Source organism: Girardinichthys multiradiatus, chromosome 5 (assembly GCF_021462225.1).
Source record: "Girardinichthys multiradiatus isolate DD_20200921_A chromosome 5, DD_fGirMul_XY1, whole genome shotgun sequence".
Taxonomy (NCBI): Eukaryota; Metazoa; Chordata; class Actinopteri; order Cyprinodontiformes; family Goodeidae; genus Girardinichthys; species Girardinichthys multiradiatus.
Window position 1 is genome coordinate 26,490,490 of NC_061798.1, and position 24,756 is coordinate 26,515,245.

The window sequence follows — 24,756 nt, forward strand, 5'->3', positions numbered from 1 at the left end:
GGGCGGTTTCCTGTTATGCCTATGATAAATAAAAATAATTCAAGTGTCTTTAATAGTATGAAAAGCGCTGGCAATTGAATCATTGATATAGCTGCCATGACTCAAGGAGGACACTTTATTAATGTAAACAAGTCGTCTGAGACCTCTGGTGGACATTGCTCAGAATTCTTGGACTATATGCGGCCCTGCTATAACAAACTTAAATTACACAGTTTCAATGCAATTTACATAAGTTTGCCGCCTTGACGTTCTCTGTTGTTAATCTTTTTCTTCTTCTTTTTCTTTTTTACTTATTGTTCTGTATGCTTGTGAGATACATGTTTTGTATCTTGTTTAAAACAAAAAAGATATAAACAGACTTGAAACAGAGAGTTCGCCAGTGTTTTCTTAATGTTTAATGTTACTTCCAAGAAAAGGGAGGCTATAAAAGTATAAATATATCATGTTTTTTTATTTTTATTTTATAAATACATTTGGCAATGGATGCCCTTTTTATTTGGTTTAAGCACCTGCCTCCAAAAATGTCTGTGCATGTCCTGGTCTGGTTTTAGCTTTCTGGATATCTTTTGTATTTTCCTCTTCAGCATGATGCTGTTTCTCAACATCAAGTCAAAGCTTAACAAAGTAAAGGCTGCACCTCAGTGTGTATTAGAACTCTTAACAGTGTTTTGGGTGTTTACAATTCAACAATATAATATCACAGTGACAGTTGATTAATCAATGGCCATCCCTGATTGATGATATCAAGTTCAACAGATTCTGTTTTTCAAAATAAATGGGCTATTAATGAGTAAAAAGACACAACATTTTGAGATGTGCAGGTTTTTACTTTTCTGCCATTAATGACAACTATTTTGATATTAATAATTACTAAAAACATTCCAAATGTTGTGAAAAGCAGCCCAAATTTTAACAACCTGCCCAAAGCTACTTTTTTCCAGCCCAACATGTTCAAAACAACCCAACTGGGAAGAAACCAGTGGAGTCTGGCAAATTGCACAGTACTACACAGTTTACCCCAATCCCATAAAGAAAACACTAATTAACAGCAACAATAAACATAATGTGTACCCATGATGATGCCCCCTTCACATTTCTGCCTGCTCCCTCATACAGGTCCTTCTCAAAATATTAGCATATTGTGATAAAGTTCATTATTTTCCATAATGTAATGATGAAAATTTAACATTCATATATTTTAGATTCATTGCACATTAACTGAAATATTTCAGGTCTTTTATTGTCTTAATACGGATGATTTTGGCATACAGCTCATGAAAACCCAAAATTCCTATCTCACAAAATTAGCATATTTCATCCGACCAATAAAAGAAAAGTGTTTTTAATACAAAAAACGTCAACCTTCAAATAATCATGTACAGTTATGCACTCAACACTTGGTCGGGAATCCTTTGGCAGAAATGACTGCTTCAATGCGGCGTGGCATGGAGGCAATCAGCCTGTGGCACTGCTGAGGTCTTATGGAGGCCCAGGATGCTTCGATAGTGGCCTTTAGCTCATCCAGAGTGTTGGGTCTTGAGTCTCTCAACGTTCTCTTCACAATATCCCACAGATTCTCTATGGGGTTCAGGTCAGGAGAGTTGGCAGGCCAATTGAGCACACTGATACCATGGTCAGTAAACCATTTACCAGTGGTTTTGGCACTGTGAGCAGGTGCCAGGTCGTGCTGAAAAATGAAATATTCATCTCCATAAAGCTTTTCAGCAGATGGAAGCATGAAGTGCTCCAAAATCTCCTGATAGCTAGCTGCATTGACCCTGCCCTTGATAAAACACAGTGGACCAACACCAGCAGCTGACACGGCACCCCAGACCATCACTGACTGTGGGTACTTGACACTGGACTTCTGGCAGTTTGGCATTTCCTTCTCCCCAGTCTTCCTCCAGACTCTGGCACCTTGATTTCCGAATGACATGCAGAATTTGCTTTCATCCGAAAAAAGTACTTTGGACCACTGAGCAACAGTCCAGTGCTGCTTCTCTGTAGCCCAGGTCAGGCGCTTCTGCCGCTGTTTCTGGTTCAAAAGTGGCTTGACCTGGGGAATGCGGCACCTGTAGCCCATTTCCTGCACACGCCTGTGCACGGTGGCTCTGGATGTTTCTACTCCAGACTCAGTCCACTGCTTCCGCAGGTCCCTCAAGGTCTGGAATCGGCCCTTCTCCACAATCTTCCTCAGGGTCCGGTCACCTCTTCTCGTTGTGCAGCGTTTTCTGCCACACTTTTTCCTTCCCACAGACTTCCCACTGAGGTGCCTTGATACAGCACTCTGGGAACAGCCTATTCGTTCAGAAATTTCTTTCTGTGTCTTACCCTCTTGCTTGAGGGTGTCAATAGTGGCCTTCTGGACAGCAGTCAGGTCGGCAGTCTTACCCATGATTGGGGTTTTGAGTGATGAACCAGGCTGGGAGTTTTAAAGGCCTCAGGAATCTTTTGCAGGTGTTTAGAGTTAACTCGTTGATTCAGATGATTAGGTTCATAGCTCGTTTAGAGACCCTTTTAATGATATGCTAATTTTGTGAGATAGGAATTTTGGGTTTTCATGAGCTGTATGCCAAAATCATCCGTATTAAGACAATAAAAGACCTGAAATATTTCAGTTAGTGTGCAATGAATCTAAAATATATGAATGTTAAATTTTCATCATGACATTATGGAAAATAATGAACTTTATCACAATATGCTAATATTTTGAGAAGGACCTGTAGATGCAGGCCTAGAACCGGCCCTGGACAAAAACATAATTTTCATTTAACCAAAAATTAGTTGTTCTCACCACATGTTGATGTCGTTCTGAGCGTACTAAGTGTTAGAGGAGGAGGTGGGGGAACTGAGGGTGGTGAACAAGAAAACATCCTCCTCAGATCTTTGAGTTTATCTGCATCCTCACTGTCCCAGAGTTTCTCTCCTGCACCGGAGTCTGGAAACAGAATAAGAAAAAAATTGCTTTTCATTTATATTCCATGTTTTAGAGTGTCTGTGGTTACATCCATGAACATGTAAACAGTTTTATTAAAATCAGGTGCAATTTTAATAAATGTAATTTATTTGTCTTAGTTTAATGAATAAATGAGTAAATATAGTGGAATATAAAGATGAACAAATTCCAGTAATCTAATACTTCATATTACGCACCTTGTGTTTTAGTAAAACAGGGAGGAGAAAGATCTGTTAATGAAGAGCCATCATCCTAGAAGAAATAGAGTTGAGAAAAAAAGAAAAACATTATTTTAAATATTTTATATTTAATTAAGAGTATTTGTGTAGTGGAGGAGTTGCAGAGTCCCACAGTTCAGGTAGGAGAATCTATTTATAAAACTATTAACTGTGTACTCCACATATCTGGCCTTCATGGAGGAGTTGCAAGAATAAAGCCATTGTTCAAATGAAAGCTATAAGAAGCCTCTTTTGCTTTTTGACATAAATCATCTAGGAGATGGCAAATTTGTGGAAATAGATGCTCTGGTTACTTGGGATCAAAATCAAACTCAAGCTACTCCTCAACGTAAAACATATGTCGCCTACGATGAAACATGGTGATTGCAGCATCATGTTGCTAGGATACTTTCCTTTAGTAGTGATAGGGAAGACATAGGGAGCAAAATATATTTATTTGGAACTGAATCCAAGTGTCAGCAGGTGGCAAGACTTGACAAATTATGTTCACAGATGTTCTGCACTCAATCTGATCAAGCTTGGAGGCAGGGTTCCTGATGTACAGGCCAAACAATACCTATGCAAAAGTGGCTTTCAGTATAATTTAGGGACATTTCTAAAGAAAGCATATTTTTCACAGTCTTTGATTCTTTGGTGTAATGTAGTTATATAAACCAAAGAAGGCATTGAGCAGGGGAGACAGGAGTTTTAGTCAAGGCACTAAATTGTTTTTTCCTCATACACAGCTGGCTAGAAGGACAGTAAGAGGGAGACAGCGGCTGTAGACAGAGGCTTCAAAATGAATTAATAAGGAGCCACAGTGAGGAGGAGAGGGGTGAAGAGGAAGGCAGGAGAATGCCACAGAACTGAGAAACAGCACTGACATCTTAAAAGGTGGCAGACATGAGACAAAAGGGTGGCGGCCTCCTCCTGGTGAAGTGTCTGACAACGAGCCAATTTACCCATTTTTTCCTCCCCACAACCACTAATACAGCAACCATCCAGGTGTCATATAGTTTATCTCTACAGACATGACGCCGCTAATGGAGTCAGGATGTTCAGATTTGTTATACTCAGTAAAAGTGCCGATACTTGAGGAATGACAAATAAAGAGAGCCATCCAGCGGGACTTCCTGTCGGTCTCATCACCTCTTATTTACACCGTCAGACACCTTTTCCTTCTTCACACACATTCTGCTTAACAAATATAAACGCATGCTTATACCAATGGTTAAAGAAAAAATTCACACTCACCGCCTCGGCTTTGTTCTGAGAAGTTTTCCCACCGACAAGCAGAAGCCTCTGTTCACAAACCCAGCAGAAAATTAATTAGACACAGTGTGAGGACATCTTCTGGGGGCTTTTCAGGTTTCAGACAAACATATCAAAGAGAAAACAACATGGGGCTGCAGGCAGACTGGTGATGGACACCTATAATAATAATTGGCCTCTTCCTTCTATGCTTCAGTGGCGTTACCTTACTGTATAAAAAAGACCTGGCTTTGTTTTACTGTCACCTTTGTGCGGTGTTTGAATCTCCTCAGCATGTCTCTGTACCCTGTGGTTCTCTGACCAAAGACATCCAAAGTCATTTGGACCAGACAGTTACAGGTCCAAAGTCTTGTTAGTGCGGGTATAAACCAATCCGTTTTTAGAGATGATTCAGAAACAGCTTAAAGAATGTTAACATGCTCCATGTACAATGTAAACAGTAACTTCCTTGCTGTATGTTGTATCTAACCAGGGTCCCTATGCATTTTTCACATCTAAATTTCAGAAAGACCAACAGAAGGGTGGACAGAGAGATGGATTAATGGATAGATGCAAAGTAACAGAATGATAGACTGACAGAGAGATGGACGGAAAGTCTGAGAGACGGAAAGTCTGACTAAGTGATGGATGAAAAGGCAAATATATACATGTAGACAAATAGACAGGGTATCTGGAACTACAAATAGGTGTACATACTCTTTACTTATCCAGACCTAAAATCAGCCTGCAGAATGACTCTAATACGTCGTCCCTGTTCGCAGATACACAGCAGATAACATGTACGGTAATCCGAATCTTTCATGTTTTGGAGCAATGGGACAACTTCAGCACTTGAAATCCAACTAAATGCTGCCCAAGCTGTATAAATGTGCTTTCCACAACCTACAAGATGTTTTGTTTTGTCTCTTTTAGCTTTCTTACAGCTGTTTGTAGTTCTGACATTTGAACTTATTTTTTTAAGCATCTGTTTAAACCGATTATTCCTTTAATGAAAGGTTACAGTCAAGGGGGCGCAGAAAATACAAGTAATGGTCATCTTTAGCACTTGTGGCATTTTAGCTTTCATCAGTGTTCCTACTTGTATCAAACTGTTCTGTTTAAATAGCAAGAAAGGGCACTGAGAAGGTATATTGTTCAATTCTGGGGTTCAGTTAGAGGATTTAGCTTGTTATATGTAAAATAATGGGTTTGACCTTTTGTTATCCTGAATGTTAGAACCGAAACCAGCTGGGGTCTTAAAGACATTTCACCTCTCCTCTCAAAGGCTTCTTCAGCTCTCGTTAGAGATTGAGAATTTGAGTCTTTTAAGTCAGTGACTCATGTGGCTCCAAGGACCCACTTAGTGCAACTGTTCCAGATATTATAAATGCATTTTATAACAATTTCCTGACCATTTTCCCACTCGTAAAACTTTTGTTTTTTAATGCCTTAAATTACAATCTAAGAAAAAACTAATTAACTGTCTTATATTGTCAATGTATTTTGTTGAGATTTATGTGATGAACCAACACAAACAAGTCTGTAAGGGGGCATAGAAGAATGAAGTTCAGCTTTTGCAGAATGCATCATCTCCAATGTGAAACAAAGTGGGAAATGCCTTTTTTAGCAGCTGGTCAAAGATAGATGGAGGTAAATACAACATAATCCTGGAAGAAAACCGATAAGAGGCTGCAAAAGACTTGAGACTGGGAAAGAGGTCCACCCTCCTGGAGGACAAAGACCCTAAACAATGGCCTGTTCAAAGTCCAAAAGTAAGTCCAATTGATGTTCACCGATGCTCTTCAACCAGTCTGTCTGACTGAGCTTGAACTATAGTTCAAAGAAAAAAGAAAAGCACCTCTAGATGTGCAAAAGTGGTAGAGACATAACTTAAAAGACTTGCAGCTGTAATTGCAGTGAGAGGTCGTTGTACAAATTACTGACTTGGATGGGCTGGAGGAAAATTCACTGCACATTTTTCAGGCTGCTGTTTATCAAACATTTTAAAAACTCTTTTATTTTTCCTTCCACTTCACTATTATACTCTGCCTTGAGTTTGTCTGTGACATAAAAATCCCAATACAATATACTGAAATTTGAGATTTATAGTGATAAAATGTGAAAAAGTAAATTTATTTTCCAAGGCACTGTATTATTACAAAGTTGTGTAAGGAAAATAGTGATTGGAAAGAAAAATAAATATTGAAGTGGCTCTTGAATGCTTCAACTATTAATTTCTCTCTAAAGTGCCTTTTTATGACTTTTTCCTATCCTGGCTTTACTCATTTGAATTTCTCAACACCTCCTGAGAAGCAATCTCTTGCTTATATCTAGCCGACTTACATAAGGTTCTCGTTTTTAATACCATCCTAAGAAATAAACAGCTGGTTTTGTTTCGTCATTTAATGGAATGAGAAGGTTTGAAACGTCTAGTACCTGCGCTTCTCCAGGTACCGCGCTGCATGAGGACACCTGAGCACTCGGTGTGGACCTTCCCTCACTGTCCATGGAGGACGCTCTCTCGCTGCCCCAGGAGTGCGAGCGCTGCATCATCCACTGACACTGAGCCCTCAGTTTTTTGGGGCCTTTCATTAACATCGGTTCCTGACTTCCATTTGTGCTGGTCTTGCTGCCCAGGTCACGTGGGCCTTTCCGAGCAGACGGTTCCCTCGTTGTTATGGCCTGAAGAAGACTCCTGGGAGTATCGTACCACTGTCTGAGCAGGCAGGGGATGTGGTACTCCTCGCTGTGCCTGCGAGAAGCTTGGGAGAGACATCTGGATGGGCAGGTGTGCTCCACAGGAATCATGGGCTGAAAAGGTGATGAAGGAGGCGTTGGAGGAGAAGCAGGAGGAGGTGAAGAGAGGGTATTAAGAGGAGCAGAAGGGCTGGCCACAGACTCATTATCCTCTCCTCCTCCACCTTGACTGGCCATGTCCAGACTCCCATTGCATGAGGAATAGCTCCCAGAATAAGACAACTGACTGCCAGTCGCTATTCCAATCCCACTGTCTAAGGAGCTCTGCCGGTCACAGTCGTTAAGCCACCGAGGTTGGTGCTGCACAGAAGACGGATGGATCCCTGAGCCGTCCCTTGCATCGCCATACAGTCTGTCGTCTGACCGGGTCAAAGCCTTCAGCGTGGAGGTGCTTGACGCCATCTCATTAAAAAGGTGGGATCTGACAGACTGCTCCACCCAAAACGGAAACCTGCTTCCATAACTTGCATCTGACTGACTGGATGAGGAGCTGGAGAAGCTGTGGTCGTCCCCGGCAATGGAGGTGCTGTAGGTGGAGGCTAGAGAGGAGCAGAAAGTCAACACATCTGGATGAAGAGGTTAGTAACCACACCTGCTGGCAGTGCAATAAACAGAACATCGATCTTTTTAAATGATTCGTCCTGGAGAAGTTCAACTGCTGTCATTTGCTGCACTGACGTGTGAATAATTCACCCCCTAAACTCACACTGAGCCTGTGGAGGCAGTCAGCATTAATTCATTGTAGGACCTCTTCACATTTCTGGCTAATACACACATAACTGACAAAAACTTCACCCCACTCTCTGGAATGATTAAACATTTTGAGGACAGATTACAAATCGAATAGCAATATATTGAACTGTATACATGAGTTACATCCTAAAGTCCAAAATGCTTGTGAGTGATGTGCTGGTTGATGAAAGCTCCAAAGGATGGTTTCTAGCAGGACTTACACGAGCTACTGGCCAGACTGCACTGAGACAACATGCTGAGTCTCTTCTCCAGCTCGGAGGTCTCCTGGCTGATCCGTTTCTCTTCTGATGCTGGGTCCGCATCTGGTGCTGCTGTTTATACAGTAAAAGAACAGAAAAATGAGGAACATGTGATCTTTGAGCATTTAGACAAACAGTAACAGAAAATGTATATATTTGTAATTACAATTTGGTATTCAGTTTGTTGTCTAGATGATGTTCTTTTAAATAATTTAATTCCATAATTGACCGGAGGCCGGATCTCTGCTCTCGCACAACGACTGCAGGGATTGTCTCCAGTCATTAACTCCACAAATCTGGCCTCTGTGGCAGACGGGCAAGAAGAAAGCCACTAATGAAATACAGCCACGAGTCATCCTGTTTAAAACGTTGCCACAGGCCATGTAGGAGACATAACAAACATGTAGAAAAAGATTCCCTTGTATGAACAGACCAAAATCTATCCTGTACATGTCCTGGATGGAGGCAAGGTCAGCCCCAAAGATCCTTTCTGCAGAACTATCCTTTTTTGGATTGTGGCACAGCTACCTTCCTGTCTTTTGAACGATGACGTTGCTTTAAAGACTACATCTGTGCATCATCTCCCTATTATCATAATTTCACAAGGTCCTACAGCTTTACCTTCTTCTAGGCAAAGGAATGAAGTGTTTTACAACGTGTTAAGTAAGTCAAAAAGAAAAGCAAAGCCTGATGTGATGCTTCTGGTGTTAATTAGAACGTTCTTGTAAGATGCTACGAGTGTGTAAATGGTGCACCGAGTATAAATGTGACATCTCCCAGGTGTCCTAACTAATAACCAGCTAATTTAGACTAAAATTGATTGTAAAATCCAGCTAATTACACAAATAATCCCTGACACTGAGGTGTGTGTGCCTGTGAGCTCATACTGTGGTAGGTCAAAGTGTGTGCATACCTGTTGACAGTCTAGCTGCTGGATCCATGCCTCTGGACTGCAGCTACTGCTGAAGATCAGATGCCAGGTTTCTCCACTACGCTATGCGAGGGGTCAGGCAACATCTTGCTTTATGCTAATTATAGCTTCTCAGCACAGAGTGATGCAGGGTTCAGTGCTGGTGGACTAACAATAAAATAAATGTAGCAGGGGACCTAAATATTTACTCCTATTAGAAGTTTGCTCATATTTTGCTTTATATACAGAGAATACGGAGTACAGGGAATAATTTAAAGGCCAGTTTGATAACGTTTTGATAAAAACATTATCTTGATCTTCAGGGTGGGAGAGGGATTACATTTTAAAAGAAGGAGTTTCAAGCTGAAGTAAAGCCTATTCTTTTGTCATGATCTGAGGGAAATGTTGTGAACATAAACACATTGCTTGTTGCTGTGTCTCCTATTTTGGTAACCAGATTTTAAAGATTTAAGGCAAAGTTAACTCAATGCCAGATTGTTCATGCAAACAATACATTTCGCTGATTCACGTGGGTCTAAGTGTTCCTCAGGGATCTGTGCTTGGACTAGTGTAAATTAACTTGAAACATCTGTGCAACTGTATTGGTCTGAGTTTACTGCAATCATTTGGATTTACTGTAGCTGGATTTGAAATGGACCCATTTAATTTTATGCGAAGTAACCTTAGATGACCTCTATTAGGAATTTGTGCTTTATATGATGCCAAAAAGTATTTGCTTACTTACAGATTTCTTCTGTTTTACTTTTTTTAACATACTTAAAAATTTCAGATCATCAAGCAAATTGTATCAGAAAATGTCAGACCAAGATAACCTGGGTAAATGCAAAATACTGTTTTCAAGCTGTGATTTCATTTATTTAGTGAAAAAAGATCCCAACCACCGGATGCTATGTGAGAATACAGTTGCTCCCGTAAATAAATGTTGTATCAACTTCGATTAACTCCAAGTTTTGGAAAACTAAGTTCAATGTCACGCGGCCTATTGGGGCCAGATTACTGCCTGACATGTAGAATAAAGAAATCACTTAAATAAAACCTATCTGACAACATGAAGTAGGGTAAAAGATCTCATTCCCTAATCTAAAGAAATGTAAAAACAAATATAATAAAGTAACTCTGGAAGGAAAAGTACAGGCCTGTCTTGAATTTGCAAAAGAAAAAAAAAACTAATTGATGCTCCTGAAGATGAATATAGGGGAATATTCTGTTGATTGTGTAGACAACATTGGAGCTTTCTGGTATGCATCTCTGGCATAAAACTAACACTAACAGCATTTAAGAAAAAAACAACATTATATTCAGTTGTGCAGTTTTTGATGGCAACAAGAAAACAACGCATTTAATATCTCGTGAGACCTTATGATCAAAACGAACCATCTGTGTGTTTATTTCTGCTCCTTAACAGATGCTCAGAACAAGTTTAGCACCAAAAATACTGTGCACGCCTAAACTCTCAGGACAGTGAATTTCCCCATGTATGTAACACAAGGCTACATCTATGCCAGTGTTATCATGGGGCCCCTTTGTGTGTGGCATGTGTCAATCAGCTCCAGAAGCACTCTCCTTTGAAATCAACAATATGTTGCAATTGCACACCAGTCATGCAAAGAAGCATGACCCCTTAATCTCTCTGCTGACACATAGGGGGGTAGAGGCATGTTGTGTTTCCATTTGCATGGCGCCTCAACACAAATGATACATGTGTGCACTAAATAGGCAGTAAACCTTTGTCATGGGACTAATAAAGTCACATACCGAAGTGACTGAAGGTCTTTAGCAAAGAAGTGTATGTCATCCTGTTGAAAAACAATTCCAAAAATGTCTATTTACCACAAAAACAACACTGAGCTTCACCAAAAGTGTTGACTAGATGCACGGTGGTGGCCGCATCATGCACCGTGGTTCCTGTTCTTAAGTGGTGACTGAGTTCTCTGTTGAGGCTGATGAAACTGTAAACAGTCCCAAAGACTGTTTTCACTCAAACCTTCAGGTGTCTTATAGAAAGGTGGGATTTTTTTTTTTTTTTGTATTACAGTGAGTCCAAGCAAACATCCAAGTCACCGAAAGAATGACATAAAATGACATGAAATGAGTATGAATGAGTGTGTGCGTGGTTGTTTGTGTGTTGCCCTGCAATAGACTGGAGACCTGTCCAGGGTGTACCCCGCCTCTCGCCGATAGACTGCTGGAGATAGGCACCAGCTTCCCCGCGACCCACTATGGAATAAGCGGTAGAAAATGACTGACATGAAATGACATAGTCAGAACAGATCTGTCAGAAAACTTGGTCTGGGTCCGCTTGAACATAAACAGGGCATGTTCACAAATGCACCAGTTGTTTCCATACACAGGAAAAACCTTCATAATTTGAAAGTTTTATTAACAGAATCTAATTTTACTGCTAATTTAATCATTTCCACTACTACACTGATCAATGAGTAACAGACTGTTTTGGTTTTTGTGGTTGCTTGTAAACAGAACTTTGCTCCTCTTGACTGACTCCTAAATGTAGACGATGGGAGAAGCTGAAAGTGAGCCCTCACAGGAAAGTCTGCCAAGGGCCTCCTGCAACTTTGGGCCCTGGGTGTGCGCTCTTCTGCAACATTTTACATTTGTTTTTACATTAACCACCCTAACAGATTTGTTTAATTTTCTGTGTAATTGTACAAGGCATGTGTTGAATTAAATGTGGAAAAAGCTTTGAAATTTTTTATCATGGTCCCATTTTTTGTACCCATTTTTATGTATACAAGTCTCTGTATACATTTCCCATTGCTGCACCTACAAGAATTTACTTTCAAATTTCAGACCGCTTTAACTTTATCCTGTTAGTATTTTGTGCTTTATGTAGGAGTTAACGCTTACCTGGCTGGTTAGGTGGCAAGCCATGGAGTGCCCTGCTGGGGGCGATTCCTCTGACGATGCAGTCAAATAAGAAACTGATCTGCTCTCCTTCTGAGCAGGACAGGAAGAAAACACCGGCCCCTGGGACAAAGAGGGAAAGGCACAAAGACACGACACACAGAAAGGGACCCTCAGCCATAAGAAGTTTCAAAATGAACAGAGTTGAAGATGTTTAAATATAGTGATATAACATTCAGTAAATCTCAAAGCCAAATGATGTTCACTGAGCTTCAGAGGCTGTTATGAAGGCGAGGCGGTTTTTTGAGCGAGCAACATCCCCTTCTGCTAAAGGTTGAACTCTCAGTCTGCTGAGAAGCACTAACTGTCAATGAAAACGTCAACAAAAAACAATAAAAAGAGCAACAACAAAAAAAAATCATGACGCATGAAGATATCGCATCAAAGAAGCCGAAGAGGGATTTACAAAGTCAGCTCTTACTCAGCCGGTTGGTTAGAGATATTAAAAATAAAATCATCTTTGTTCTTCTAAAACTGAGTTTGCTTATGATAATAAAAGAAACTCAGCTGGGAATCATTTTTTAAAATAATATCCCAGTCATTCTTCACAGGATCTATTATAGCAGCAACGTTTGCTTGAAGTTTGCATCCATTCAACAACTTTATTTTATTTGCTAAACTTTTTATTGAAATTGCATCAAAAGCAATCGAAAGACGCTTTCAAAGAAAAATTTAACATTTTAGAGTTCAATAAATAAATTTCTCATTTAAATCATGGCTCGGCTTTAATGTGGTGGAAATCTATTTGATTCATTATTGTTCCGTTTATTGAGACAGTAAAAATGCTCAGCGTCAGCAAAAGCCTCAGTGTCTCCTGCTGGAGATTTAGATTAATAACCAGTTTCAGAGTTTTAGCCCTGATGAAAAAGATTAATATATGATGTTGGACCTTTTTAATGTGACCGTTTTTACATTTACAAAGTTACACAACAATAGGATGGTGAATTAAGAGAAAAGTTAAATACAGCAGATACAAACAAGACGATCTAGTAATAACTCTCTGGGAAGCTGCCGACACCTGATTACCAAAACTTCTGATTATACACACTGAACAAGTTTTAGATAATGTCATTGAGACAGCTTAAACAAAAGCACCGTAGCAGTATCTGAAAGAAAAAAAGTCCGTTTTCTGCTCTTTCATCCAACAAGGTCACAGATTTACTCTCAAATAGTTGAGAAGACATAAATTTGTCTTCAAATTTACAATGAACACATTTATACTACTGAATAAAAAAATTAAATACTCTGTCTTGTAGCCTTTCCTGATTTTTGAAGTCCATCAAATATCGGCCTTATCTGAATGGCATGTTCTCTTGTCTTTCCCATTATTAAGACAGGTTAAGAGAAATGGTCCTCTGTGTCACGTCATATTTATACCCCAAAGAAACAAAGTCACGAATTCTAGAATTTAATGGATGTGTCACCATTAAGGGCACAGCTAAATTTGCAAAAACAAAATACTTGTCAAAGCAGGTCTGGATTTATTCTGCAGATGTGGTGAGGTCATGGTACGGCAAGAAAAGATGAATTAATTCTTTACCAATAAATGTGGCGGACGCTGTACCTAATTGTTTTTTATCTAAGCATCATAAAATGGAAGAAATGATACAAATAAATAAGCAGAATGGGTGGGAGGACTCAGCATTTTACCTATTCCACAACCGCAACGGAGCCACAGCCGGCATGAACACTAATAAATCAGCAAACTATTTATGCTTGAATTTATTAGAATATTTTTAAACAGATGATTATTTTTTACCAAACACCAAGATATAACAGAAATATAAGTTAGAAGTCTAAGTCTTACACTTTGCAACAGATCAACAATACTTTTAGTTTCACACTTCCAAAACACCGTACTGGTGTTAACTAGTAAATAAGTATCGCTCCTGGTTGCCAGAAAATAATCCTTTCTTTCCTTTCCTCTCTAAAAAACAGGAAGTGAGGACCATATGTGGATGATGATTCATCATTTGGATGCATCACCATCGAATACAAACAGTCTGACTATTTGTTTAAAAGTTGTTTTTTTGTTTCATTTCGAATTTGCCTAATAGATATAAATCTGCATATTGCAACGATGTATTAAAGGATGGACCCAGCTGTGATTTAAAAGGAAGATTTGTTAAATTGAGAACAACCGACTAACACCTCCTGCCACAAATGATAAATGGACTGAACTTCTATGGCACTTCTCCAGTCAGACTGCCCACGCAAAGTGCTTTCCAGCCACCGCCACATTCACACATTCATACACCAATACACAGATCAGTTGATAACTTGAGGTTTAGGGCCTTAGCCAGGAGGAAGCTGGATTTAAACTCACAACTTTCGGACTGCAAAGACTACTCTTCCTACTGAGCTACTGTCACCTATGTATCAAGTTGCAGAGTCTTGGCTTCAAGGGAAAGAACATCATGAGCCTGAGAGATGGAGCATACCGCACAGTCCATGTTTAGGCCGCGTGTGTCTCGAGCAGCAGATCAACATCCAGACGACCGGGCGTGTCGGTGATGAGGAAGTCATTCTTTAGTAAGCAAATGAGTAGTTTAACGCGTCTTTTATGAGATTAAATAGCATCTTTAACAGTGATCGGCTGCTGCAAACATAAATCCTTTAGAATAAATACCAGTATTTTCTTGCAGAAAAGAATCACAATATTTAACTCGTGGTGTGTGTTTTCCACATTTTCGGTAAACTTTGTTGGAACCACTTAATGCTTTGGCTTCTTTTCCATTTTGCTTTAAAACTGTAAAGAAACAATGAAAACTGAAGGGTCAAGCTGTAACCATTAAAGCCATGGAAATTATGGATGTGGTTTACACCTGCATGTAAATCTCTGCATTTGGAATGCAGGGGGTTGCTTCAGCTGCAGAACGAGATAGAAACAGGGAACAGAATGGCAGCATGTCGTCTGTAATGTGCAAATAGTGATTTTGTCAAATGTTTTGCTTTGCTTAAAAAACAGGACAACAATGTATTTGCACGTTGAAAGCAAGCAGGATTTAATGTTAGAAAGCTGGAGTTGGTGAAGCCACTGAGAGCTCAGACATCTTAAAGACTATAAAACCCAACTTCTGAAGAAACATCAGAAGGCTCAAACTTTTAGCATCTTTTGTTTTTAATATATGAAATATTATTCACTTTGAATTTTCCTCCCTAAAATATTGCAGTCAGCAAAGCTTCGCTGTGGAGTAGAAATAAAACATTTCTCTCTGAAAAGCAGTGGAATGGGAGCATAAAAAGGTTTTTACTTTGTCACTTTTCTTCTCACCCACAGATGGTTTAACTTCCACCTGCTGCAACATATTATGAATAAATCAGTTAACATGTAGAATCTCTTAAAGTCTGTTTTGTGTTTAGTATGCTTCACCACTCAAGCTAGGGCCAGGCGGACAATCAGACATTGCAACCTCTGTGGGTCACTTGCACTTTAATATAACCTGGCAAGAGTGGGGCTTAGTTGGATTTAACTTGAAGATACCATCTAAGCGATGCTAAATATACAACAGACAGGGGAAACAATCTCACACGTGCAGCAACGTATTACCAAAGGAGGCATGTGTGTTTACACCTGCTGAGGGACACAAAAAGGCTGCCAACCTTGCTTGGAAGCTTTAAACGGCTTTTATCTGGGGCAAAGAGCTCGATGGCCGTCCAGATTCTGCAGAGGATTGTTTATTACTGGGTCAGCATGTGTACACTAAAAACGTTTATTCATTACGGAGTTGAAATGAGCACATGTGGACCCCATAACCCAGAAAACTTTCAGCAGGTAATTTAGTGGCGGATCTAGAACATTTTACATGCAGGGGAAAAGGAGGCGCAAAAGGTCTAGGCAGGGTGGCAATGCTGGACCTCTTCATTGAAGTTCATTACTCTAAAAAAAATACATATTCTAATACAGTTTTCACTGCATTTCTGCATTGTAAGATTTTATTTTATTATAAAACATAAAATTATAACATAAATTGACTACATCTATAAAGCCTGGACTGTAAAACTTCATAACATACCTGTAGACATCTAATATCTCTGCACTGGAATTTATACCAAGAATAAATCCATACCAGGTGGTCCAGCTGGATAGGCTGGATTCCCCGGCTCTATGTCCTCCTTCTCTCCATCAGTTTCCTCTGCACTGTCTACTTTCTCTCTCTCTGACTGAAATCTTCTCCGCTTCACCGCTTCCTGGTCTCTCACACAGTCTCTTCTCTCTTTTCATCCCTCACTTTTTGCCAAATAAACTGGAAATATCTCCATTTTAAAATTTCCTATTTATTGTGATCTGCTATGTGCAAGCTTCAAGTTTTGGAAAAATTTTACCATTTATTGCCACAAGAAATCTATAACTATATGAAACCAGAAATGATCACATTGACACAGGTCACACCAGCAGTTATATTTAGAAATCTTATTCTCATGACAGCCAATTTATTATCTTCCCGATCTGACTGAACAGATGTAACGTGGTTTAATTGCGCCTCATTGCAGTGATATTGATCATATAGAACCGTCAGTAAATTGCAGCCCCTAAAAAAAGCAAACTAACAAGGGAAATATTGTAACGCTCTTACAAATCACACACGTGTCACTGTCGTCAAACAATTAATAAACGTATTACACCGTGATCGGTCACTTCAGCAGACATGTCGTCAGACAGCTCAGTTGCTCCACTCTGCTGGGCTACAGACAGACTGCCTCGTTTATGTGCCTGAGGAACAGAACGGTGTTTGATGCAGGGTCGTAAATACGTTTTTCAGGGACCTCAGATTATATTTACAATTATATATTTTTGGTAAATCAATGTTTAATTTGAAGGCTGTAAGAGGCTTTTGGACAAAAATTGATTAGTAAATACAAGTATGTTAAGGACAAAAGTAGGCGGGCAGCTTTGGGGGCAAAGCTCTACAGCAGGGCGGCAGTTGGCCCCCCCTTGCCCCCCTGTAGATATGCCCCTGAGGTCACTACAGAAAAATAACCTAAAGATTTTATGACACATTTAGTTCTGGCTACACACACGCTCATGACAAAAGGCAATTTAGACAGACCAATTAGCCTAACAGTCATGTTTTGGGACTGTGGAAGGAAGCCGGAGTACCCAGAGAAAATTTACAGATGCACAGGGAGAACATGCAAACTCCATGCAGAAATAGCCTTGGCTTGGATTTGAACCCAGAACCTTCTAGCTGCAAGGAAGCTGTGTTACCAGCTGCGTCACTGTCCCAAATATACTTTTGGAATATAAACCTAAACACATTTTTGCACACGGTTTAGTGAAATGTTTTTGCAGCCTTTCTTGTTAGTTTAATCATATGGAGAAAACAGGAGATTTTTTATCCAAATATTGATGAATTTCTTTATGGTATAAATATTATACTGTAAAACCTTTTACCTTTTCTCCAGACTGATACCTTTGAACAAAGATTATTTTGATCTCTTAAACCTCTGCTGTCTATGCTTTAGCTAAAGCATGAAAATGAGTAAATGGCAGGAAAATCCTACAATGGCGGCTGGATTTTATTCCAGGATTTTCTGAGTTTCTATCAAAGGCAGCTGGTGTAAGCTCTGGAAGACTGAATGCTGAATTTGAATCAAAAGCTTATTCAAAAAACGTTTAAGCTTTTGCACCCATATTGTTGGGGCTATCTTCCTGTAGAAACAGTTCTAACTACACTTACCAGCAACTATGGCAGCTCTGACATCACAGCAAGGTATATATATATATAAAGCCATACAGGCTGATAAAGCGTTGCTTTTGCTGCCACTCGGCGCAACAAAAGTACATCTTCCCGAAGGATTCAGTTACAACTTGCGAGACAAGTTAACAACCCTTTGAAGAAGAGCTTGGCAAAGCTTGAAATCTAGCTGTCTGAACAACCAGCAGATTTTTATCTTCTCCGATCAAATCCAGGTGTGCAAAATCCAACAGAGGATTTTCTGAGGAGACAACCCTACCTCCTTGTTCTTTTATTAGTGGATTAAATGCAATTTATCATAATTTTTCCTGAAGGAGGAAAAGATTCCCGCTTTCTGAGCTATTCATGGACGCGTGAACACCGGTGACCTTGTTTCTGACCCAGAGATGACATCAATCATGCACATTTGTTTCTTTTGTTACTTTTCTCATAGTCAACCCCTTTTCCTGCCGATTCTCAGCAGGAGTTTAATTGCTACTGTTTCAAACAATCTTATCTAGGTGGATATGCCCAGAGAGATCCATTATAACCTTTCAGGCTGATCAGGAGCTTTGATCACTCCCATCTTTACAAATAAGGTGCTGGTTTGATCTCTATTACTGCTCAGTGAGCTTCCCTATAAATTGATCAATTTCTGCATTGTTACGCTTGATTTTTATTTTATCCTTTCAGTAGTTAGTGAGTATTCTAGTTAGGTGAAAGTTTGTTGGACTTGAATAGTTTGATTGTAGAAAGGAACTATTTTTTTTTTAATGATACGTTTTCGCATAAATAAAGAGAAGCTGTTTGTGTTTATTTTATATGAAAGTGATTTGCTGTCAATAAGGTTGGTACTCATATCACTCTTTTGGTTAGTGGTTTGGTAATACAGCTACATTTAGTGGGATTTTGGCTATTAATCAACTCCAGTTGTTAATTGTAATTATTAACAGTAACTTAGTAACTAACTAATCTCAATTCCTCAACAAGTTAAAATATACAAATGTTTCTGGTGAGTTTGGTAAATAATTATTAATCATAATGAATAATAATCGTTGATAAATGCTAGTAATCCAATAATCATAATCCCATGGTGGATTTCTGAGATTAGGTCTGACATTACATAATTTTTTATAAATATTTATATTCAAATAATCAGAATTGCATGACACCGATTATTGCAGATTGTTTGATTTTTACATTTTTCCTTTCCGCGGATTCTTTTTTCCAGTTGGATTTAGCAGAGTAAAAGCTATTAAAAGAATTTATCATGACCTGATTTTAGCAGGTGTATGGATACGTCTGAGAGCAACTGTACTTCTGAAGAGTATTTAGATATGACTACACTACCAGAAGGACATATTACAGTACGGCCCTAAACGCAAGTTCTTACCGTCTACTTTACAGCACGGCAGACTGCTGTCCCAGAGGACTGGCTACCTCGCTGTCAGGGAGTGTATGTATGAGTTTGCATGTCTCCATAGTAATAAAAGTGATAGTGATGTCACATTGGCATCATCTTAACCTCTGCATAAAAGATCTATAGTGTCTGAGGTGCAGTTACTTTTTTAAAAAGACCAGCTGCAACACAAAGTCCAGCGATGACAGAGAGACTTACTGGTTTGTTGAAGCAAATGAGGCCGCAAGGAAAATTAAACAGATGGAAATGTACAATAATGAACTCAAATCCAGTGTATTTCTCACGTTTTGGTCAAATTGCTATGCAAATTAAAGGAAGTGGGGAGGATAAAGGGTTTAGACATGATTTATGATAGTTGGGACAAGGTATTTTCTGCTCATGCTCTCAGGTCTAAATATGATTATTTAGTTGTGCAGCAGTGCTATGTTGACAGTGTTAATATTTTATGACTTCCAAAGCGCAAAAGAGCAGTTATGTCCACATCTTGCAATGCAAATTTGGTATTTAGCTTCGAACAGAAGTCACTTTGGGCTCCATATAACTGTAATGTGATGTCTTTACTCAAGATATGCAAATGAAATGCCAACAAACACTCTACTTTGAGGTAATGTAAGGAATGTTACTTTTAGACTCAATTGAGACATTTCTGCTGTGGTAGCTCTCCATTCCTGCCGCCACATCGAGAGGGCCTCTGTCTGCTGCCCCTGTGTCTGCTGGGTAATATTCTGATGAAAGGAAGAAGGACTCTGTGGTGGCACACAAAACCACATGGCTGTTTGTGATTGGCTGAGTGTCCAGCACCAGTATTTATAGATCTCTGTCATAAGAACATTGTAACCTGAGCCTGAAAACCTCCTGGTTATTCTGGTATTCGCTCACACTTAAAACTCACTCGCTAGAAAAAACGGACAATGCAAAGGACCGAACAGTTTCTAAGTCTCTAAAACAACCTGACAGCGAGGAGAATGCTTGTATTCTGTCAAGCAACCGAAAAAAGTAGTCCTTCAGCTCTTATCAACTTTTATTTCCCTATATTTTGAAACTACAACCATGGTCCAGTCCCCACTCAAAATGCATGCAGCTGCTTGTCATTCTTCTCATTCATGCCCACCATCAGTTTGACATTCAGTAGATACCTGAACCCTGGCAAAAACAACATTCACAACAGGCTTTAGTAGACACAGAAAGACATTTCTGACATGGAATACGCAACTATAAAAATGGCTCCAATAAATTACTTGTTTTACAGTCCATTAGTGTGACAGGTCTATGAGAGCTAAACAAATATTAAAGGGGAATATATTTGCAATACATAAGGCTTTTAATCCAATAAATATGCCGCGGTTATTTGTACATCGTATAAAACTACAGGTCTAAATTACTTCTGAACTAGGTTGACATTAAAAAAACACAAGTTTAATAAAATGTTCTGTTGTTGAATTTAAGTCTATCTGTAAGTTGACAATTGGTGCCATTGGTGGAGACAATAGTAACGATAAGTATGGCGGCAAAGACGAAAAACATACCACACTTTCTTTCTGCGTTGTGTAAAGCCCACTGTTGATGACGCAAGCCTCAAAAGCACACAAAATAAAGACACATATATGTCTTCCTTTTGCTGGGTACATAAATGGAGGAACAATTCAATTAAATGCAAAAACACAATGTGAAAAGAGAGTGAAAGACCTTCCAAAAACATGAGCTACAAGAAAAAAGCCCACAGATTTTCATTTTCCTAAAGTGACCTCTGTCACCTACAGAGCTATGGCCTCTGCTGTCAACAAAACACCTGTTATGTTTACAACAGCCCAGTAATCCAAAACCAGAGCGATCACTCGTCCAGGCCGAGTTTTCAGCATGTTTAAGATGTCTCCCTGACTGAACACACCTTACTTAAACAAATCCATTAAAACATGCCCTCAAGGACCAAAGTTGCCCATCTCTGTCCTAAACACACAACACATTATATTAATAGGCTTTAATTGAAGTTCTTACAGTCTTCACTAATGTCAACATCGATAAAAATTCATGACTATACCTTCAAAGAGTGGCGCATCCTAGATGGCCCTAAATATAGGAGAAAATCTCACAAAGGTTCCTCACTGACAGACCGGACTAAAAAAAGTGCTTTGAGAACCATAATTGTTTCCAAGCTAAGTGTCTGACCCCTCTGCATTCTCACTGGTCTAGCTAGCTGTGCATGGATATCTACAATATCCTCATTAGATTCAACAGGCTGCACCTGGAAAATGTAGAGATAGGTCATACTGAGTGGACCTCGAGGGAAGAGATTACTCTCTGCCTATACATGCAAAACTTAATCTTCTTGACAAATCCTTATTGATGCTCTTAGAAACACTTGGGGGTTTGCATGTTTAAGTCAAACATTTCCATGTATCTTCATCTGAGTAATCAGACTTTTATCTTGTACAGGTTAGTAATAAAAAGCCTCCCAAGTTAGTAGGTACTCACAGAATCCACAGCGAGTCCCTCCCTCAAACACAAAGCCATTTGGCACGGCACCATATCGACGCAGCGCCGACAGCTTCCAGTGAGCAGTAACAACAGGAGGCAGGCCTCTACTGAGGACCAACAGGTTGTTGCAAAGATGAAGGGAGGCAGCCCCACTTTCCAGTTTGGTGCCTGGTTCCACACTGACTAAGAATCTATGGACTGAGAAGACAGAAGAAAATAAAAGTAGTGTAAAAAGACAACCCTCAAGCTTTTCACATTCTCATGAAGTCATAATAGGTTTTGTGTAACTTAAGTCATAAATCTCTAAGAAAAGGAGCAACATGACAACTGAGGAGGGACTAAAAACTGATTCCAGAGGTTTAAAAGACACATGAATGCAATGGCTGGGGTAATGATGATTAAGCGGGTCTTTGTGCTTTGCTGGTCTCATTTTGTCACAGCTCTGTTTGTGCAGATACAGTAGCTTACAGCTGTCTCATGAAAGACAGACTCACATGCACACATACTTTTACCAGCCACGTTATTAGGTACACCTTGCTAGTACCAGTTTGAATCCTATTTTGCCGTCAGGGTTGCATTCATTTGGTATGCCGCAGATTCAACAAGGTTTCTGAAACATTCCTCTGAGATTTTGGTCCATTTTGACAAGATGGCATCACACAGTTTCTGAATATTTGTCACCTGCATATCCATGATGTGATTCTCCTATTTCACCAAACCACAATGATGCTCTATTGAATTGAGATCTGGTGACAGTGGAGGTACTTGGAGTATACAGAAGCCATTACCATGTTCAGCAAACCAGTTTGAGATGATTTAACCTTTGTGACATGGTGCATTATCCTGCGGGAAGCAGCCATCGGAAGATGGCAACACTGTGGTCATCAAAGGATGGAGAGAGGATGGTCAGCAACAATGCTCAGGTAGGCTGTGGTGTTTAAAATGTGCTCGACAGGAACTAAGGGGCCCAAAGAAAATATCCCCCACATCATTACACCCCATCATCATTCTGAACTGTTTATACAAGGTAGGATGGATCCATGCTTCTGTGTTTATGTCTTATTCTAGCTCCACCATCTGTGTTTTGCTAAAGAAATCAATATTCTTCATATCAGGCAACATTTTCTAGTTTGTTTTGATCAAACTGTGTGAACGGTGGCCTCATTCTCCTATTCTTAGCTGACAGGAGCGGCACCCTGTAGGGTCTGTAGCCCATCTGCTTTAAGGCTTGTTGTAAATTCAGAGACTGTATTCTACAAACACTGGTTGTAATGAGTGGTTATTTGAGCTACTGTCACCTTGCTATCATAGAAAACCAGTCTGCTCATTGTTTTATTACCTCTGAAATCAATTATACATTTTCATTCACACAACTGTCACTATGTGGATAGTTTCTCTTGTCAGATTTGTCACAGCAAGCTGGACATAGTTGGTTGTGAAAATCCCAGTAGCTCAGGAGTTTGTGAAACATTCAGACCAGCCCATCTCATACCAGTAACAACGACACTTTGAAAGTCACTTAAATTCTCTTTTTTCCCCATTTGGATGCTTAATTTGAACTTTACTGAGTTGTCTTCACCAGGCTTAGACACCTAAATGTGTTGAGTTGCTGTCACATGATTGGCTACATAGAGGTACCATGTTCAAGGCAACAACAAGCGCACTGACATAAAGCTTTAATTAAACCTATCTAAGATGTGTAATTGTCTTGCACCATGTTGCCGATATCTTCCCATCATATTGTATGCTACAAAATAATAAAAACTATCTGAATCAGCATGCCACGCATAACTCCGGGTACAAGCCATGGTCACTTCTTGCCTCGATTATCATCAAGTTCCTCCTGCAGAGGTTCAAGCTTTCACTGTGAAACCTTCCATAGACGGTCTAGAGACAACACACTTGTCTGATGCGCTTTTACCTTAAAACTGGCCACAACATCCAGTACTTTTAAAACCAAACCAGCTACTCATGAAGTCAGACTCAGTTTGAGTTGCTAATGTTTGTGTACAAATTGAGTGTGAGATCTACAACCAACTATCTAAACTCAGGTTCTTCTTGACCAATGAGTTCATTTCAAGAATGTAATCTGCTGCAGCCTTCCCAATACACATCATATTCACAACTGGACCATTGTCTATTGAGCGGTTACCAAATTCTGGGGCATCCCATCCATCTATTTTCATTTTCATGTTTGAATCAAGCAGGGTGGTGAGGGGCTGGTACGTATCTCCAGCAGTCACTGGGTAAGAGCTAGTCCAACACAGAGACAAAGTAGACACACATCCAAGCAAATATACACACACACACACATACACATTATTCTGATGCACGTTTTTGGGCGGTGGAAGATAGCCAGAGTACCCAGAGAGAATCTGCACATGCGCAGGAAGAACACACAAACTCCGTAAATAAACTTCCTGGCCAGGGTTTAAACCCTGGCCCTCCTTGCGGCAAAGCTACACTGGTAATAACTGCCCTAGCGTTCATCTGCTTTTAAGAATCACCTCCACCATTATGTGAACTTTTTGAACCTCAAAGATAGACCAGCAGCTTAACATCGTGCTTTTATAAGAAATTAATTGTTTTAGCAGCTTAAAATATAAGTATTTGGAAGCAGCTTGTCTTCCACCCGTTGGTATTCAACTTACATAAACATCATGGAAACACAAACCTAAAAAGTAGATTTGCTGACTGAGAATGGCAGTTATGGCTTCAGGAATAAAAATTATTTTCATCTGATGCTCACTGCATTCAGGCTAACCAGTACAGGTGAAAGTAGCTTACCTGACAGTGAAAGGCAGTGAAAAAGAGCTTTGAAAGAAAACTGCACATGGATCGAGGTATACTCACTTTTTGTCGCCAGCAGTTCAGACATTAATAGCTGTGTGATGAGTTATTTTGAGGGGACAGCTAATTTACACTGTTATCCAAGCTGTACACTGACTACTTTACATTGTTCCATGAAAGGTTATAATAAAATATTTACAAAAATCTGAGGGTGTACTCACTTCTGTGAGATACTGTATACTTTACCTCCAACAAATTATTGACCACTGTTCTACATTTTTTTATGTTTACACCAGTAAATAAAGACTAGTTAATGTACTTTTGTTAGTTATTTTAAAAACATTTATAATTCTGAATCTGAGAGTG

The 24,756-nt window shown here is 39.6% G+C and overlaps 1 protein-coding gene across 4 annotated transcripts in view; it reads right to left on the bottom strand.

Moving 5' to 3' along the window:
• The window catches only part of dok7b (docking protein 7b), a 33,420-nt gene that overhangs the window by 3,639 nt on the left and 5,025 nt on the right, over positions 1-24,756 (bottom strand). For 3 of the 4 annotated variants that reach the window (XM_047365652.1, XM_047365655.1, XM_047365654.1), the window contains 7 exons: positions 21,598-21,798; positions 11,971-12,090; positions 8,136-8,246; positions 6,862-7,721; positions 4,429-4,476; positions 3,154-3,208; positions 2,795-2,938 (listed from right to left, as the gene is read on the bottom strand). In XM_047365652.1, the coding sequence (XP_047221608.1) occupies positions 2,795-2,938; positions 3,154-3,208; positions 4,429-4,476; positions 6,862-7,721; positions 8,136-8,246; positions 11,971-12,090; positions 21,598-21,798 (1,539 nt within the window). The remainder of the gene's footprint in view (positions 1-2,794; positions 2,939-3,153; positions 3,209-4,428; positions 4,477-6,861; positions 7,722-8,135; positions 8,247-11,970; positions 12,091-21,597; positions 21,799-24,756) is intronic. The other variant, XM_047365653.1, reaches the window with a different exon arrangement.